The sequence below is a fragment of the Archocentrus centrarchus genome, chromosome 17, assembly GCF_007364275.1.
Source record: "Archocentrus centrarchus isolate MPI-CPG fArcCen1 chromosome 17, fArcCen1, whole genome shotgun sequence".
Classification (NCBI taxonomy): Eukaryota; Metazoa; Chordata; class Actinopteri; order Cichliformes; family Cichlidae; genus Archocentrus; species Archocentrus centrarchus.
In genome coordinates, this window is record NC_044362.1 from 33,303,640 (window position 1) to 33,319,203 (window position 15,564).

General features: G+C 44.8%; 2 protein-coding genes across 2 annotated transcripts; both read right to left on the minus strand.

Annotated features, from left to right (window-relative positions):
• Positions 1–475: 475 nt before the first annotated feature.
• Positions 476–8,504, minus strand: ift57 (intraflagellar transport 57 homolog (Chlamydomonas)). Its single transcript, XM_030751967.1, has 11 exons — positions 7,974–8,504; positions 5,550–5,724; positions 4,522–4,640; positions 4,304–4,394; positions 2,966–3,034; positions 2,744–2,866; positions 2,388–2,459; positions 1,978–2,109; positions 1,782–1,844; positions 888–954; positions 476–807 (listed from the first exon to the last, which is right to left on the minus strand). The coding sequence occupies exons 1-11, from the start codon at positions 8,126–8,128 to the stop codon at positions 626–628; spliced, it is 1,248 nt and encodes a 415-aa protein (XP_030607827.1). The 5' UTR covers positions 8,129–8,504; the 3' UTR covers positions 476–625.
• A 1,045-nt stretch (positions 8,505–9,549) lies between these two features.
• On the minus strand, positions 9,550–13,400 carry LOC115795884 (zinc finger and SCAN domain-containing protein 2-like). Its single transcript, XM_030752010.1, has 3 exons — positions 13,229–13,400; positions 11,696–12,103; positions 9,550–10,101 (listed from the first exon to the last, which is right to left on the minus strand). The coding sequence occupies exons 1-3, from the start codon at positions 13,398–13,400 to the stop codon at positions 9,608–9,610; spliced, it is 1,074 nt and encodes a 357-aa protein (XP_030607870.1). The 3' UTR covers positions 9,550–9,607.
• Between the last annotated feature and the right edge of the window lie 2,164 nt (positions 13,401–15,564).

A 15,564-nucleotide genomic window follows, 5' to 3' on the forward strand; every position in this document is an offset into this window, starting at 1 on the left:
ATTTTCCAATGTCATTTAAAGACAAAAACACCGATGATGCATTAAAACTGGAAATCTTTCCTAAAATTACAATAAAACACCCATTTTATTTTGAAGGTACATACCAAAACTTCCTGTTTGTCCTTAAACTGCGATGAGGAAATTTCCCCCAAAGAGTTCAAACGTCCCTGCCCCTCACCCGACGACAGCTGGGAAAGCACCACCCCCCCCCCCCCCGAACAGGATAAGTATTAGAGAATGGATGGGTGGAGGGCTGGATGGAGTTCAAACGTTTGATGTTTTCCTTCTTCTGTTTGTTCGTTTGTCTTTAGAGTATTCGGTATAAAAAAATAATCTGAATAAGAGATTAAATTATGTCCAAAATGTTTGAAGATTTTAAAAGTTAATAACAACCAATTTGGCTGCAGAACTGGCGCCATCTGGTGGACAATTTCCTCAAATGCATTTAAATAAATAAAGGAGCTGCACACAGAAATTATTCAAGTTAATCAAAATGTATTTTATATCCAAAGACACAAAAATATTCACTGCAGGAAATAGAAAAATATGTGGGTAATAAATACAGATGAAACCACAGCTTCCTGTTTCTGAACCCTTCACTTCCTCTCGGTTTCTGGCGGCGGCGCTAAGCGAAGGGCCCGGCGGCGGGCTCGGGGATGTTAGTGGCGAGCATGTCCCGCGTCATGTTGGACTTCTCCCTGAGTTTGGCCTGCAGCAGCGTGTGCTCCAGCACGCCGATCATCAAATCCATCTGAACGATCTCCTGCTTCAGCTTCGTCAGGCTCTGCTTCACTTTCACCACCGGAGCTGCAGAAGAAGCAGAAACGGGTTAATGCCGCGTCAGCGTCGGACACGAACCTGAACACAGTGACCGGATTCAGCTTCACCTCCGTCAGACATGCTGCTGCCTTTCTCCTCCATCTCCTGCTTCACCTTCTCCAACTCCTCGCTGATCTGAAACACAAGTTAAAACACACAGTTTCAGACTGCGCTCATAGGTGTCAAAATAAAGCAATATTTAATGAAACCAAACCCGAGCGATCAATACGATAAATATGAATGACACACAGTCACATGATTAGATCGCAGACTGCTTTGATGGACCACGTTTATACTTTGATTTGTTTAATGATGGAAGTGAAACACATTTAAAGGTTTAACAGCCAGCGAGACGCAAAATGAACCAAGTAAAACACTTTTTCCTCCCCGTATTTAAACGGGGCCATCGGCCTCTTTTCATGTCCATGTTTTTATTTTAGGGCTCTGCAGCTCAGAATAAACTCCTTTATCTCACACTGGCCTCAGATCAGCCAGTCTGAAACAGCCTGTTTTAGCTCCAACTGCCCTGTTGGTGGGTGGGGCTTCTGTGCTGTGCTTTATGACATCATACAGAGCCTGGAGCAGAAAAAACTGTGGGGCAGAGTGTGCATACACTAGAACTTTGACCATATTTAATCTGTTTGTATTATTAGTGTTCAAACCTGCCCGAGTCTCCATTTCTTCTTTTAAAATTATATTTGGGATTTTTGTTATACATTTTTATCCATAAATATTGACTCACACTGCGTCCTCTCTCTTAAAAGTCATACACTGACTGTCTGCCTGTTGACTGCATTTTACTGAGTATTGTTTCTTTATGTGTACAAATAAACTTTAATAATAATAAATATTACTATTGTCAACACAAGAAAATATAATCAGGACAGAAAAATTATTATCAGCCCATTTTTAGACAGATGCTGCCAAAAATCTGATTTTACTAACGTGGTGCGTTCACTGACCTCGGCCAGGACTCTGGTTCTCTCCGTCACTCCTCCGCTGGCCTGCTGGTAGTGCTCTTTGGCCTGAAGGATGAGCAGAGTTAACGAACGTATAGCTGAGTGTGTCCTCGTTTTCTGAGCCTCAAACATGGATAAATATGAATTCAAATGTGTCGCGATGAAGAGGAAGGATCAGAAATCTGATCTCCAGGTTTACCTCGCTGAGTTTGGCCTGGGCGCTGCGGTAGTCCTGGATCAGATGCTCCAGCTGGTTGTTGATGTATTTCTCTCTGCTGCTCACCTTCTCCAGCGTCTTTCCGATGTCCTCCTGCAGCTTGTCCAGGTGGGTCTGCAGAGACATGGAGGACATCAGAGAGCCCGACATCACTCCTGAGGATGTCTCTCTGTGGTGAACAGCATGAAACATCTCTGTTCCTGGTTATAAAGAGTATTCTGTATGTAAACAGTTTAATGATCTAAAGCTTCAGCCTGCACCTGTTTATTCAATAATCTACATTTATTTACTTTATGGGTATTTTTTTTTATCTGTAATTAAATAAACACTAATTCTGATGAGAAGCAGGACCGAGGACGTTACGTGATGCCGAAGCAGGTCAGTGAACACACCTTGGCCTCTTTGAGCGAGGACTGGATCCCGTCTCTGTGCTGGTGCATCTGGTCCACGTGGATCCTCCAGTCCTGCAGAACCGGCACAGAATCACTAACCACTGCCAACCCAACAGAGAGCATGCTGGGAAACTGCAGGCACCCTTCAAACCCTCCACAGCCGTTTACTCAGAAATAAATCCTGACGTTTGTTTACAGACTCAAAGTCTGGAGTTTTTTTTCTCTTGGTCAAAGTTGATAAAAGAATTAAGCTGCACCACATTTATGATAATTATGGACTCGGCCTGTGAAATCCAGCCGAGTGAAGCTTCTTTCACTACATAACTTCTGTTACATCCACCTCAGGTGAGCCTCACCTTGTTGTCGGTCCTGATAGTGACTTTAAGCTGCGGCAGGACTCGCTCCACCTCCAGGTTCCACTCCGCCGCGTCGACCGCCGACTCCAGGATGTCATCGGGTTTGGAGGACGGCTCAGCTTCCTGTCAGAAAACAGACGCTGGGATGAGCTCAAACCTCGGAGCGAATGTGATCCCAAACGTGAACACGTGGAAATTAATCTTATTCCCAGGTGATCTCACAGCGTGAGTGCTTCGTAACTTCAGAGCCTCGAGGTCCATCACGTTCTCCTCCTCATCGTCGCCTTCGTCCTGAGTTCACAAACAAACAAAAACATTAATCATGAGTTTTCTGAGAAGTTTTTAAGACATGGAGATGATTCATAATTCGAGCGATGCAGCGGTGAGCATGAAAAACACCGAACACACGGCCACAACGATATCATTCGATTATTAAACGTAATCACAGTTTCCACTGAAACCGGGAGCCGGTTTCACGATGAGCAACGAAACACAGCTGAACCTCAGCAGAGCCTCACAATAAACCTCCACCACATCCCTCTATTGGTGCAAACAGAAACTATCTCTAATTTGACCTCTACTGTATTCTGAGCTCCTCACAGATTTACCCACATTATTATGACTACGATAAAGAAAACTAAACAGAAACAATTTAAAGAACAGCTGAAACCTATGGAAGCTTGTTTCTGCCACTAAAAAAAAAAAAAAATTGCAATCAGTAACTTGAAATTTCGAGTTACGTAACTCAAATTTTCACATTAATAACTTGAAATTTCGACTTAGTGCTGCCAATCAGGAAGCTCCGTGATCTGTACATTTCCTTGTTAACCAGAAGCAGGAAGCTGAAGCTATCAGCTGTCCAACAGTTCGATTTGAAAACATTGATTTCTTACCTTTTATGCAGCTGTTTTTTGCTATAAGACATTTTGACCATTGACCATCAAAAACATGCCAACAATTTGTTCACGTTTACTAGAAACTGCAGCTCACTGATGCTGTCGCTACACCATTTTGAGTACGGGTGGGCTGGCAGCATCTGCTTCCGGGTAACAAGGAAATGACCCCTTTCTCTGAGCTTCCTGAATGGCAGCGGTATGCTGAAATTTCGAGTTATTAACACAAGTATTTGAGATACGTAACTCGAAATTTCGAGTTACAGATGATGATTTTTTTTTTGTTGTTGGCGGAAACAGGCTTCCATAGAAACCAGCAGATCCTCCCCAGAAACCAACAAACACAACTATAGAAAATAACCATGAAATAATTTAATGGAAGAAAACAAAATTATGCGTCATCTGTGCTGAACTTCATAAAATCAGAGAAATATTTTGCAATAAAACACCAGAAAATGTGTTTTTAAAATGTGGGGATGTCCTTAAATCTGTCCTGACTCTGTGGTGTTTGTCAGACCCTGTCATTGATTAATCAGCTGATTTCCTCTCATCGTTTGGCTGTCTGAACCTCTGATGGGGGGGGGGCTGCTGAGTAACGCAGTGACTGCTAGAACAGATTCATCCTGATGGAAAAGCAGAAGAAGTCAAATCGAGCTGGAACACCTACGATGAGCTCGTCCTCGACTCTGCTGAGCGTGAGCTCGGTGTCGTCCTCCAGCACAGACTCTTCTTCTGTGGTTTCTGAGGGGTAGTTTGGCCTGAAACAGAGAAAGAGAAGCAAGAAGTTTAAAGTGAAAGATCTCCTCCTATAAACAGAATTAAAGATGAAAACATCCAAACTTAAAATGCAGAGACAACAAGCAGCCTGATAAAATATCAGCATACTTCCTGAAGGTGAAGCCTCTCCTCCTCAGCGCCTCCTCGGCCAGTCGGTCCAACACGAAGCAGACGTACTCGCCCGAGCCCGACTTCAGCTTGGAGGGCGGGAAGTCCACCCGAACGCCCTGAAAAACAGAAGGAGTCAAAAAAGTTTCAAACTCTTCTTGTTTGACGGCAGCTGATGGAGAGAAGATCAGGATTCACTCATCAGTCTGTGGCTGTTCCTCTCTGCAGGCTTCATCACAGCTACGGTAGCGAGTCCATATCAACGAGAAAACGAACCAACTGTAGGCGCAGAAGCACCTACAGGATGAAAGCTCCACCATTACCACCCACACAGGTAAACGTCTGAGGCAGCGGCACGACTGATTTACCAGCAAATAATCCCCACACTCTTATTTTGAAAGCTAGAACCAGCCCTTCCTGTCTCGTGTTTCCTACCTGCAGGCTGGTCACAGCTCTGTTGTGAGACTCTCATCCAGCAGACGCCACCATCTTGGACTGCAGCTGCTGATCGAGGTCCTGGTTCCGTCCTGGAGATCCACCAGAACCTGCAGCAGGTGGAGGACTGGTTCATGAGCAGAACCAGGACGACGGCCACAAACCGCAGTCCAAGGTCGAGGAGTCCGAGTCCGTCCACAGGCTGAAAAACTCAGTGCAGCCGATTTCTGTTATTTACTGCCACAGAGTGTATGCATATGATTTATCAGCACCGTACTCCTTTTAGGGGGGTGGGGGCTGGATCGAGGCGCAGGCTGTATTTTACCCGCTCGATAAGGCTGTCACCATAAAGCGGTCGCATCCTGTACAGCTGCTAAACTGACAGGTCCTATTTCCACCACGAACGCCCTGAAGTCTGACCTTCAGTTTCTGATATCCCATCATCCATCATGTTTTGGTATGAATACAAACAGTATGTGAGCTCAGCCTCTGGAAAACAGCACTTTGGTATTTTTAAGATCGACTTTGCATGATGGGCAGATTTAAATAAATATATCTGGCAGAATCAAAGCTCTAAACTCTGTGTGACTCACGAAGGCCCGGAGCTCTGCCAGGATGTTGGACACGGTGGCGTTGGGTTCGTCGTACTCCTGCGGCTCGGTGAACGGCCTCCCCGCCATGTTGATGAGCCACGCCGCGATGATGGTGAACATGTAGAACTGTTCGCCGGGGTTGGACGCCAGGTACGGACCGGAGACGAAGTAATGCCTGCACAGGAAAACAGACGTCTGTGGGATACTGGACTCGAGTTTTCAGTTTCTGTGCACACTTTTAATAATTTAATCTGAATTACATCAGAAGCACACTTTTTAAAATAAATACATACATAAATAAATAATGACCTTTTTTAAAGGCATTTCAGCTCTTCATCAGTAAATCAGTCATTCTATATACTGATATATCTGTTTAAAGCATCATGAGAGCAGGTCATAAAAACCACCATGACTAAAACTGGCATCCATCCATCCATCCATCCATCCATCCATCCATCCATCCATCCATCCGATGTCGGGTCATGGTAGCAGCAAGCTAAGCAGGTATTCCAGATTTTCTTCACACAGCTTGACTTTCCCGTTCTTCCTGGGTGATCATGGGTCCTCCCAGGCTCTTATTTCTCAGTTTGTACATCCTTGATTCCTTGAGGAGGCAATGAAGAATCAGAAGGAGAGAGGAGTCGAGGCAGCTAGCCTTTAACATAATGACACGTCCTCACCTCAGAGCCTCATTTTAAAGTGCTGTCTGTTAAATATGACCTTTGACACACATGCATTAGAAGTTGTTTTTATGATCTCAGGTACTCTTTTAATTAAATCCACAACATGTGACAGATATCAGGCCTTATTTTAAATCTTCTTTTGGCTGCTCCCTTTAGGGGGCGCGATAGTGGATCATCTGCCTCATCTCACCCTATCCCAGCACCGTCCTGTCACACCAACACTCTCTGCACGTCCTCCTTCACTGCATCCATGAACCTCCTCTTTTCCCCCTGCCTGCCAGCTTCATCTTCAGCATCCTTTTTCCAGTTTATCTGCCCTCCCTCCTCTGCACATGTCCAAACTATCGCAGCCTCGCCTCTCTAAGTTTGTCTCAAATCTGCTCGACCCGAGCCGTCCCTCTGATGGACTCACTTCTAATCCTGTCTGTCTGTCTGCTCGCTCCCAGTGAAAAGATGCCACCTCCAACTCGGCCTCCAAACCACAGCAGGTCTCACTTGCATCTTGTAACCCTTCACTTTCACTCTTTCTGCTCTCCTTCTGTCACAAATTACCTCCACCCTCCACCCTGCCTGCGCTCTCTTCTTCACCTCTTGTGTCTGATGCTTTTTAAAAAAACTCACACAGAAACAATGAAGAGTAGAAAGCTGGTCTTAAAAAGCTGAAATTCAAAGGACGAGTCCTCCTCCCTCCATCATATCTCCGTGTATTACAGATGTGGCCACGCCTCTTACTGAAGGTAAGCGCACTTCTGAAGGAGGCACCTGTGCACTGATGATAGCTCCTCCTGCAGCCTCCTCTCTCCAGCTGATACATTTCAGGACACAAGACATCCTTCAGCAGGGTATAAAGACACTGATTTCTGGGTCAGAGGCACGAGGATAGAGGAGACAAGGACACAAACTAGAGAAATAAGAAAATCTTAGGTTTCTCCCGTAGGTTCTGGGTCTACCTGGGTGCCTCTTTCCATTCTTCTGAACCACCTGAGCTGGCTCCTTTTGACGCACAACAGCCGATGCGATTTAGACCAGCCCACATATCTACTTTCCACACTAAGTTTACAGATGTTATAAACTAAATGTAGACGCAGCTGCAGGTATCACTGCAAGAAACAGGACGGTTGTGTGAGAGCAGGTGATTGCTTTCCTTCACATTTAAACGATCCCATCAGGCGGTCTGATGAATGAAGCACTGACTGTAATGACCTCAGACAACTCCAAAGAAAGCCCACGTCCTCTACTTGTATCCTCCATCTTCTTCCAGTCGCCGCCCAGATCTCTGAGCAGAGGTGAGGGTTGGGTGGAGACAGCTCTCTCTTCACTCAGCAGTCCAGTATAATGCCTGCGGCACTGCCAACGACACACCTGAACTCCATCACTCTCCTCCAACCCAGAGGGAGCGCTCCACCGTCAGATGTTGGACTCTCATCCCGGCCACAAAGGCTGTGGTCATCCTCCAACAGACTTCAGCCATCTGCTGATTACTTCAGAGCATTTATCAATAAAACAATCCCTTATCTTTCACCCATACTTGTGTTTTTATTATAACTCATTTCTGGAATGTCTCAAAAGGCAAACCAGTGGCTTACATACGTTGATCTTTATATTTCTAGTTGTTTTCCCTCCTTTCCTTTCACGTGTCTCGCGCACAGGTAGGTGTAAAACGTATTCACTGTAGTTTTTATCGTTGTTTTTTCTGCACACTGCTGACCCTGCACTTACACCCGAGCTACCTGTGTCTCACCTGGACAGGTTCTTCATGTTGTGTTTGCTCAGAACTTCCTCCTCATAGTTGAGCACCTTCAGCTTCTCCAGCAGGCTCTCCATCACTACAAACGCATGGTGAGCCGCTCCGGGCCCGCGGTCCTCTTCCTGTCCGCGCCTGCCGTCCTCCGCCATCCCGGACCTTTGATGTCTGAGTGGAAAATCTATAAACGGGGATCCTTTAGCCGATTAGCACCCGCTAACCCGCTAGTGGTTTGTTTGGCTTCCGGTCCGTTGTCAGGCAACAAGAGCTAACCGGCTAAGTGGCTAGCGCGACATAACGATTTAAACACTGATTTGAACTCAAGTCTTTAGAAAGTCACATTTCTTTTGTAAGCTGTCTCGATGTCCGCGGTTCAGAGAAACGAGCCTATAAACTGAGTTTAAACGCTACAGCGTCCTATTAGACACCACCGTTAGCTTAGCATTCTTCTTCGTATTCAGTTGGAAAACAGCGCAGAGGCACATCAGCGACCCCGGCTGGCCGGAGTATGTAATTAAAACGGAGGGCATCTACAATATTCAAACTTTAAAAGCTCGCGTCATCTTAGACAAGAATAACGGAATCGTTATAATAATTTTTGTTAATATTACAACAAAAATTTTTTTTAAGCCAGGTAGTTCCCTGAAATTCTCTGTAGCTTTATCACCTGACCACAAGGAGCTTTTTGGCAGTTACTAAAAGCTGCAGGTACACAAACACGTTGGATTTTATTAAAAAGAAAATTTATTGACTTTGCCCCAAATAAGTAAAAAAAAAAAAAAAAAAAAGAAGTTTTCTCTCACCCAACCAGTCCTGGGAGACGGCTGTGCCTTCCTCAGCCTGGCTGTGCTGGAGGTATCGTCCTGTTCAGCCCCCCCCCCAAATTAAAATTTGCCCATTTTCCACCCATAAATTTGCTTGTTTCTCTTGGGACTTTGCCCTTTTTCACAAATTTAAATATTTTTTTCTCAGAATTTGTTTTTCTCCTCTCACATTTATCATAAACTGGTTTTATGAATAATATTTCTGTTTGAATATTTCAGGTTTTCACAGGTCCAAAGCCAGACAAAAAAAAGCAATGCTTCTCCATAATATTCATGAATCCGGTGGGAAATTTCACAGCCCGGAAATGAGTTTAAAGTCTCACACAGAACAAAATGAAGATTTTATTAAATAAATCTGACACATGAACCTATACAAATTCTTACTCTTTAACCCAAACTTTTCTTCTCAGGGAAAATTTCCCAGCAGATATTTCAGGACTGCATCATGTGTGTTTTAGCATGTGAACCTTTAATGTTATGTTTTTATATCTTTTCCTGCAGGTGATACAAAGGTAAGACCGCTCACCTGTGTGTGTTCCCATGTGTGCCTGTAATGCTGAGTTCACAATAAACTTCTTCCCACAGGTGACACATGTGTGGCTTCTCACCTGTGTGACTTATCCCGTGTCTTTTTAAAGCTTTTCCGTCTCGAAATCTTTTCCCACAGGTGCTACAAACCTGCATCAGCTCCTTTCAGTGAATTCTCATGTGCTCACTCAATGTTCCTTCGGCTTTAAAAATTTTCCCACAGGTGCTGCAAAGGTGTGGCCTCTCACCTGTGTGCCCTTGCATGGTCTTCTGGACCTTCTATTTAAATACTTTCCCACAGGTGTTACAAACGTACGGCAGCTCACCCCTGTGAGTTCTCATGTGAACAGTCAAAGGATAGATTTGGCGAAAGCGTCTCCCACAGGTTGTACAAAGGTGTGGCTGCTCACCTGTGTGAATGGTGCTATGCCTTTTAAATGAGAACATGGTGGTAAATGTTTTGCCGCAGGTGTTGCAGGGATACAGCTTTTTACCTGTGAAGGTCACTGTTTTGAGAGTCAAATAAGAATCTGCACTGAGGGCAGAGACGTTAAGAGGGGCCACGATTGGTTCCACAGGAGCAGGAGGACACAAACCAGTCTGTGTCTGTACAGCCTGTTGTCCCTGCTGACTGCTGCAGAGTTCCTGCTGTTCCTCTTTAATCTGTGGAGACTCTGGGTTCTCCTGCTCTGGGCTGGAGTTCCTCTCCTGGTTACAGAGCTGCTGGTCGGCGAGAACCTCCTTCAGCTTACAGACATGTTGCTGTGGAAGATCTGCTGGGACAAAGGAACACGAGCAACAGGTTAATAATGTAAGGACACAAAACTTCTATTAAGCAAATATACACAGTAGGGCTGCAACAATCAATTATTTTAGTAATCGAGTATTCTACTGATTATTCCATCAATTCATCAAGTAATCTGATACAAAATAATTTTGTCTTATTAACAGTTCATCTGCATATTTTAACTTCCGTACTGCAGTTTTTTTCTCTGTGTGAAACAAACAGGGTGGATGGAGCAGCTACAAAGTTCTGTGTTCTTCATGCTGCTGATCAGGTGGTTGATGAAGGACCTCCAGCTGTTTGTGCTCCTCCTGCTGCTTTGGAGGCTAGAAAAACGTCTCCTTTCGCTCCACCTGAGCTCACCGTCTCAGTAACGGCTCCGCCTCTTTGCGCCTGCACAGACAGACTGCACGAAAACAGCTGCTGTTGTGTTATCAGAGTTTTTGTTGAAAAACTGGGGGCTGCATGAGCTTAATATTGTAATGCTTTGTATTCACAAGCATCCTCCTAAATACATATTTAGTCACTAATCAGGGATTAAAGCATAAAGGCTCCACTTACACAGACACCTGAGCTGCAGAGTTTAAATGAAGCATCAAAGCAACAAATTTGCTTTGAGGATTTTTTATAATCAAATTATTTGAGTTACTCGAGGAATCGCTGCAGCCCTAGACCGCATACATGTTTGATATAACTGATGGCCCCGGGGCCGGTTTAAAAAAAAGAAGAAGCAGTTGCTGGCCCAGGAAGGCGTTTCCACCAATCACGTTTATGGATGAACATGTGAAGCAAACAGGCTGAGGAAAAGAAGAGTCAGTCAGGTTTCACTCACATTTGAGATTAAAAATAGATGCACGTGACAATTACTCATGAGCACGTCTGCAAATACACTCACCGGCCACTTCATTAGTTACACCCTGCTAGTACTGGGTTCAACCCCCTTTTTGCCTTCATGCTGCTTTAATTCTCCATGGCATACATTCAACAAGATCTGAGGATTGTGCCATGGTGCGTAATGCTGCTGGAAGCAGCCCTCAGAAGATAACTACACTGATCATAAAGTGATGGGCATGCTCAGCAGCAACACTCAGGCTGTGATGTAATGATCTGATGATGTCTGGATCCGTGGACGTTTCAGCTGTTTAACCGCCTATTGTCGGGATCGCAGCAGTAACACAGGAGGGAAATAAACTAAGAGGTGGTGTTTAATTCAAATTATGAATAAAAAATAACACACAGTTCTTGTAATTAGTTATTAATGAGGAGAACAAGCAGTGTTTATGCAGCTACAGGCCTGCAAATGAGAGAAAGTCTGCATGAAAATGAGCTCCTAGCTTGTTGTTGGCCTCCACGATGGGAAAGAGTGCAGTTAATGAGTCGCAGGAGAATTTTATCTAAAACCCTGAAAAGTCACGTGATCCTGTCTGCCCGGCCTCCTTCACTGATCCTGGTGCTGAGAGCTCTCAGATTAGCCCCGTTAGCCTGTGTGTGAGACACACCTGTGAGCTCCAAACTGCAGCCTCTGGTTCAGTCACATCTCTGTTTACTGCTCAGTGTTACTGACTTCAGACCACCTGACTCACCTGTCCTGTAGAGCTTTACTACGGGGTTCCAGGTGCGATCGAGAACTCTGCGCTGATGGTCGATCTCTGCCTCATCCTGGACACACTTATTAATAACCTCTAATATTTCTTTGGCTTTGGATTCAACAAACACGACGGTATCAGAACTGTGAGAGAGGAGCTGGTCACCGGCTGGTTCTGGATCACTGTGGTCGCTTTCCTCATGAATCACTGTCACTGTAACCGTATCAGTCGCCTGCTTCTGTACAGCCTGCTGTCCCTGCTGACTGCTGCAGAGTTCCTGCTGTTCCTCTTTAATCTGTGGAGACTCTGGGTTCTCCTGCTCTGGGCTGGAGTTCCTCTCCTGGTTCCAGAGCTGCTGTGCAGTGAGACGCTCCTCCTGATTGCAGGAATGTTGCTGTGGAATATCTGCTGGGACAAAGGAACACAGGCGACAGGTTACTAATGTAAGGACGGAGAAAACACAGGGTTTGAGTCACCAGACTCCTGCTGTCCAGTTTGGGTGAGTCTGTGGTAACTGTAGCCTCAGTTTCCTGTTCTCAGCTGACAGGTGTAGCACCTGCTGTGGTCTTCTGCTGCTGTAGGTCACCTCTTGCAAGGTTCGACCTGTTGTGCATTCAGAGATGCTCTTCTGCACGTATATGACTTACTGTTGTCGTCCTATCAGCTTGAAGCAGTCAGGCTTCTTCTCTGAGCATCAACAAGGCATCTTCACCCAGAGTCTGTGCACCTCACAGCAGTCACTGTGGACCTGAGGTGCCACGCCCACTCATCATACCTGTTTCACACAGCCTGGCCTAAAGGTTATCAACAGGAGCGCAGCTATATACTTTATGAGGTGTACACGGACACATTTTTAGGCATCTCCCCCCCCCCCCCCCCCCAACCCACTCGTGTGCCCGTGCGCACACGCACCCTCTCAAGGTTTACTGTGTTCATGTGTGCAGACCTCATTTATTCATGGTCTTATAAATACCACATTTCTATGACTTAAACCTCTCAAAGATTTTTTCCTCCCAACATTTTTATCCTCCCTCTTCCGTTTTCTGCCCCGGAGACCTTTCTTTTCTGCCTCTGCATCTTTAGCTACCTGTCGTCAGATGACAGTCGAGCGCGTTCTCGAAAGCGCGCGCTGGAGCACCTTTAGTGTGTGTGTGTGTATGGGGGCAGAAGGAGGGGAGGTGAAGGAGCACAGGGGAGCCTAATCAGCGCCGTGCCTCTGTTATTGATCATTTCATATGCACAGCTGTTAAATACAGAAAATGGAGAAATTATTTCCCCGCATTGGCGCGCCCCCCTCCTTGTGCGACTTTACCAATGTTACCGCTGCCACTGTATGAACAACCATCTCCTATTAACATGAGTGCGCGTTTCCTTTTTTTCGTCAAACCGTAAATAATCCGGTTGTTTTGAAGTTTAAACCATTTTTCTGCGGCTCAGGTGTCTGTGTCCGTTAGCTCCTCTGTCTCCCTCCCCTCTGTGAGCGGAGCGTCTCCGGCTTTAAACCGCCTCCGTCCACACGGTGCGACTCACCTGTCACGTGGAGCTTGACGACTGGGCTCCAGGTGATCTCCCGCAGTCTGCGCTGGTGCTCCTGCTTCTTCTCATACTGCAGGATGGACTTCTCAAACTCCGAGAAGATGTCCTCGGCGGCCGCGGTCAGTCGGTCCCGGATGAAGTCTCTCAGGTGTTGAACTGACGCCATTGTTGCTTCAAAAGGTGAAACGTTCACCTAAAAACAGCAGCGGCAGGTTTTCCATGAAACACTCCTCACTAATGAAGCCGCTGGTGAGGTGCGGATTGATACTGAAATATTGATACTAACAATACCTGACCTTTAGTATCGATACTTTAAATACTTCAGTCATTTGAGATAATTGATCTTAGCAAGAACACGTTAGAAAGTAACTAAATGATGAAATCTTGCCTAAACGAGACAGGGTTGATGGGAACTACTTTTCCTTCCGCCTGGTAAGTGCGTAAGGACGTAATGCCAAAGCGCGGCGTGCTGCGGCTGCTCACTCAAACATAGCCACGATGGCGAATGGTCACGCGTGGAGCGATTTCAGCTCCAAAAATAGCCAAGACGCACACTGTTTGTGGGAAAACAGTGAGAAGTTGTGTTAACACAACAAACCTCGTTAAACACCTCAGAATACACCACAATACTGAATACGAGGCACACATGATGACGGGGACCGAGGAGGAGAGCCAAAGGTCAGGTGCTGCTGTTAGAGCAGGACAGACGGAGTCCTGAGGTGCTGCAGGCAGGAACTGTCCAGGTACAGAGAGGAAATGTGGAGCTTTAAGGGCGATAAGCACGGTCGCTGTTTGAGTTGGACAGATTCATTAAGATGGCATAAATAAACACATGCTTCAGCACACAGCTGCATGATTTCAGTTTGGAGTAATATTTGTAACACGCCCACGTGAGATAATCTCACAGAGGTGAAAAAGCCGAGATTTATTCAAGTAAGCTTTCCTAAAGTGTAAGATAACTGAAAGTGGTTTAATAGGTGTCATTAAATAATAAGGAGCAGCTGTGATAAAAACTCTTATGGTGAAATATAAAAAATATATACTAGAAAAGATGAATAAAAAATAACATTTTACCAATAAAATACTTTGTGTTATTTGTTAAATGATCATTTTAAAATATAGGTATATCGATAAACATGCAATTATTGTGGCATTTATTTATTAAAATGTTTTACTGGCAATTTTAATTTGAGTCACCCAGTGTTATAACATCAAGTGTTTTTATTCTGTATTGTAGGCTATTTGGAGAGACGTAGTTCAGATGTAGTAGAGATGTAGTTCAATCTAAATAAGTCTAAGCATCAGTGTATACTGCAAAAAATGACAGGGCTGTTAAAGCCCTGTCATTTTTTTTTTTTTTTTGCCCTGTGATTTTATTTCATTTAAGATTTTTGCACAAAGTATCGGTATCAGTATCGGTATCGCCGATACCAGCTTGAATTTTACTTAGTATTGGTATCGGAAAGAAAATCTGTGGTATCGAAAATCACTAAACAAAGCCGCTTCTACTTCCCTTTTTTGGCGGGCAGCAAAACCAGCTTAAAGGCGCATTACCGCCACCTGCCGGCCTGCAGTGTCACCAGTCCTGGGCTCATACTAGTCCTCCAGGAAGGTTCCCAAAATAAAAGTATCTTCAGTTCTTTCAGCACTTCTTTTAATTTCCTTTAGTCCATCTTCACAGTGCCAACATCACACGGAGAGCAGATTCTGGCTGATTAGTAAACACTATGCTCATACTTCAGTATTTCACTGTTTTAGCATTAAAGTACTCTCTAAGCAGCTGTGGTTATTCATGGTTTGTCAGAAGTTAAAACAGGAATGTTTCTGATGTGTAACATATTTTACAGTTTATAGTGACAAAAAGAGCGGCGCTGTGGTGCAGTGGTTGGCACTATCATCTCACAGTGAGAAGGTCCTGGTTTGATCCCAGGCTGTGGAGTTTGCATGTTCTGTCTGCGTGGGTTCTCTTCAGGTTCTCCTGGTTCCTCCCACAGTCCAGAAACTTGGGTTAGGATGGATGGATGATGAAAAATCAGGAATGTTATTTTACAGTTTCTCTATCAGAGGAAATGTTGTACTTTCTGTTCTTGCCTTATCTTTGATTTTTATTATTCATACAAGTTTATAAAATCGGTCCGAAGCTGCTGCTGCAGAAATGTTCTGAAAAATGTTCTTATATTATTCTGAGCCTTTTTTTATTTGTTTCATACCTTATAAATATTAAACTCTGCTCGACTCTGTGACCTTCTGCAGTGAAGCAGGATACGCAGCCCCCTGCGCACCTTATATGTGTGTTTGCGTGTGAATAATTCATACCACCTCCCCCTGTG

Bases quoted from the DNA above. Each gene is read 5' to 3' on its own strand.
- ift57 (XM_030751967.1), bottom strand. From the start codon at position 8,128: ATGGCGGAGGACGGCAGGCGCGGACAGGAAGAGGACCGCGGGCCCGGA. The intron at 1,845-1,977 runs GTAAACCTGGAG...CTCATCCTTCAG, and splicing joins CCCAGGCCAAACTCAGCGAG to GCCAAAGAGCACTACCAGCA. The intron at 808-887 runs GTGAAGCTGAAT...CTTCTTCTGCAG, and splicing joins CAGCAGCATGTCTGACGGAG to CTCCGGTGGTGAAAGTGAAG.
- LOC115795884 (XM_030752010.1), bottom strand. From the start codon at position 13,400: ATGGCGTCAGTTCAACACCTGAGAGACTTCATCCGGGACCGACTGACC. The intron at 12,104-13,228 runs GTGAGTCGCACC...TTGTCCCAGCAG, and splicing joins CGTCAAGCTCCACGTGACAG to ATATTCCACAGCAACATTCC. The intron at 10,102-11,695 runs GTGAGTCAGGTG...TTGTCCCAGCAG, and splicing joins AGTAAAGCTCTACAGGACAG to ATCTTCCACAGCAACATGTC.